The sequence below is a fragment of the Monoraphidium neglectum genome (genome assembly GCF_000611645.1).
Source record: "Monoraphidium neglectum strain SAG 48.87 unplaced genomic scaffold scaffold01304, whole genome shotgun sequence".
Lineage (NCBI taxonomy): Eukaryota > Viridiplantae > Chlorophyta > Chlorophyceae > Sphaeropleales > Selenastraceae > Monoraphidium > Monoraphidium neglectum.
Window position 1 is genome coordinate 1 of NW_014012324.1, and position 2,727 is coordinate 2,727.

General features: G+C 65.2%; 1 protein-coding gene across 1 annotated transcript; it reads right to left on the bottom strand.

Moving 5' to 3' along the window:
• Positions 1–225: 225 nt before the first annotated feature.
• Positions 226–1,492, bottom strand: MNEG_7400 (hypothetical protein; the record flags this gene model as incomplete). Its single annotated transcript, XM_014044126.1, has 5 exons — positions 226–270; positions 384–471; positions 689–783; positions 1,011–1,306; positions 1,462–1,492. 5 exons carry the CDS (start codon positions 1,490–1,492, stop codon positions 226–228), a joined length of 555 nt encoding a protein of 184 aa, XP_013899580.1.
• Positions 1,493–2,727: the final 1,235 nt, after the last annotated feature.

Below are 2,727 nucleotides of genomic sequence, written 5' to 3' on the forward strand. Positions count from 1 at the left end.
CTGCCTCCTGCGTGCTATGCCCTCCAGGCTCTCTGCGTAGAGCATCTCCCCATAGTTCCCATAGGGCCCGCTGGTGCGCTCCCGCATCATGGCCTGGCTGATCCAGCTCATGTGCAGGCGCTGGCTGTCCAGCGCCGCGTCCTGGCGGCAGGCGGGCCGGCCGCGAGGGCGTGGGCGGACGGCGCGGTGAGGGCCCGGGCTGAGACCGGCTGGGGTGGGGCGCCCTTAGCTTTCAGCGAGCCGCCACGAACCAGCGGCGCGCACAAGGAACTGGGCGGGCCAGGAGCATGGACGGGCGCTCCCGTGGCAGAGTGGCCGGCGAGTGTGTCAGCTGCCGCGCTGTCGTGCTGACGAGCGCTGTTGAGGTTGCCCCGGGCCCTCACCTCCTCCTTGTCAATGCGCTGCTTTTTGTCCTGCAGCTTTTGGCGCAGAACCACCGCGTGCTCGTACAGGCGCTCAAACACGACGGCGCTGGCGTCGGAGGACGCGGCGACGGCAACAGGCCGCGTCAAGGAGCGGCGGGGTGTGGGCGCGGGCGTGGGGGGGTGGAGGCCGCCTGCTCCGGCCGCCTGCGTGCAGCCGCTTGCAGCGCCACCAGCATGATACAAGAGGATGCTTCTTGCCATGTCAAGGCTGTTCGGGCAGGCACGTTCACACCCGCCGCCCGGCTCGCTCCAATCTTGCTCACTCTGTTTCGCCTGTGACGCTGCCAGGCCCGTCCGCATGGGTCGAGTGGATCGCAGAGCTCGCGCCTCGCGCAGCGGCGCCGGCCTTGGCGGGCTCCTGCCATGGACGGGGTTCAAAAGCGGGGTTTGCAGCAGGCGTCCGTGGCCGGGATCAATGCAGAAGGCATGCACATAAGAGCGCACCGCAAGCGTCTCAAATGCCGGCAGCGAGGGCTGTTTTGAGGCACCTGGCGCTTCAAAGCTGAGCCGAACGGGCGTCCTGCAGAACCCGCCTTGCATCTCACAAACAGCAGGCCCCCGCCCAGGCCGGCGGCGCCCCTTCACCTTGCCCCGCCCCGCTGCCTGCTGCCCCTGCTGCGACGCCAGCTGCTGCGCCGCGTGCTGCGCCGCCACGTCCCGCAGGTTGTCCCGCAGGTGCTGCGCCAGCGCGTCCGTGATGGCGGCCGGCAGGCCGTGCTTCTGGACGAACGCGCGTGCCAGGTCCAGCGGGTCGTCCCCCTCCCTGACCTCGATGCGGTCGGCGCGCCCCTCCCCGATGTCGACGGTCGTGATCAGGATGAGGGGCGCCTCCGCGCCGCCGCCGCTCGCAACCGGGGTGGCGGCCGCGGCGCCGAGGGCGCCTGGGTGGGGGTGCGCGCGGGGCGGGGGAGCAGGTGTGCTGCGCCGTGCCCATTTATGGTGTGCTTGCGCAGATGCTCGATTGTGCAGTCGCGCCTGCATGCTGTACAACAAGCTGCTGCTATGGCATGCAGGCGGCGCTGCTGTGTGCACCCACCTGGCTTTGTGCGGCTGACCGCTGCCGCCATGGTGGGGTCGGCACCGCTCGGCTGTGCGCGTGCGCATGGCGCAGGTGCGGAAGCGGGGGGCCAGGCTGAGAGGTTCACGGCTGTGGGCAAAGGGTGCATGCAAATCCTGGCTGCGCGTCTGTGTCCCCATGCGATTTCGATCGCGCCCATGCGCCACCATGCGCACGTTTATCTGCTCGCGCAGCCCTGCAAGCTCAGCGGCGCCCCCACGCCGAACTGCTCAAGCATGTGCATGAGAGCACCACCGCTGCGCAGCGCTGCGCTGTGCTGCTGCGGTCCTCAGGTCACGTGGCATCTCGAGGACATCCTACCCAAATATATACGGCGAAACAATGCATTTTCAGGCCCCAGGACCATTCGCTGCTCGTGGCTGTTTTGCAACTTCGACCGTGTCCGCCTGCCCGTCTCTCACCTTCGTTGTATGCAGGCACCCAGACTTTATTTGACCCAAAATCTAGAGCGTCATGCGTGCCCAGCACCTGCCGTGGTGCTTGGTTTCAGTTGGTGCGCTGTGCCACTCTACTGCGATTTATCAAGGATCAAAAGTATCGAGAAAATGTATTTGAGGCTCTATGAAAACCAGGTCGACACCGTCCACGATGCGCAGAGGTGACAGACACACGCACACCAGGCCACGCACGAGAACAGGAGTACTGGCCAGCTGCTCATGGCCGGTACTGTTGTCGACACGACCAGCTACGCTGTGAATATTTTGCACCTCTGACGTGCGACCAGGCCCGCTGCTGGAAGTGCAGCGACAGGCGGGCCACAGGTGGTGGGCCCACCCGCAACCGCAGCACAGCTTCCGATCAGGTCGAGCTCCTACCGTATGCACCTACAATAGGCTTGACAGACAACCATGTTGCATCATGCACATACATAAGTGCCTTATTGAGATGCCCCGTGCTCCTGCTCTTGGCATGGGCGACTATGCAAGGGGGGTCCCGGGGGGGAAGGGGGGGGGCAAGCCCGGGCTGGACTGCCGCAGTGCCATCTTGCAGAAAGTGCAGCCTGCCGAAGCATGGCAATGCAGATCACAAGACATGCGTGTTTAACAGACAAATCAATCATTTACATGCAGAAGGCCAAGTGTCTGTTGGCAAGTGAAGACGCCCAAGGGTGAGCGGCGGCACACACTGGCGTGTTCCTCGCTACCGTATCATGCCGCGCTTGGGATCTGACCTAACGCATCCGATATATTAGGCTGCCTCGACATACGTGCCCCCCCCCCCCCC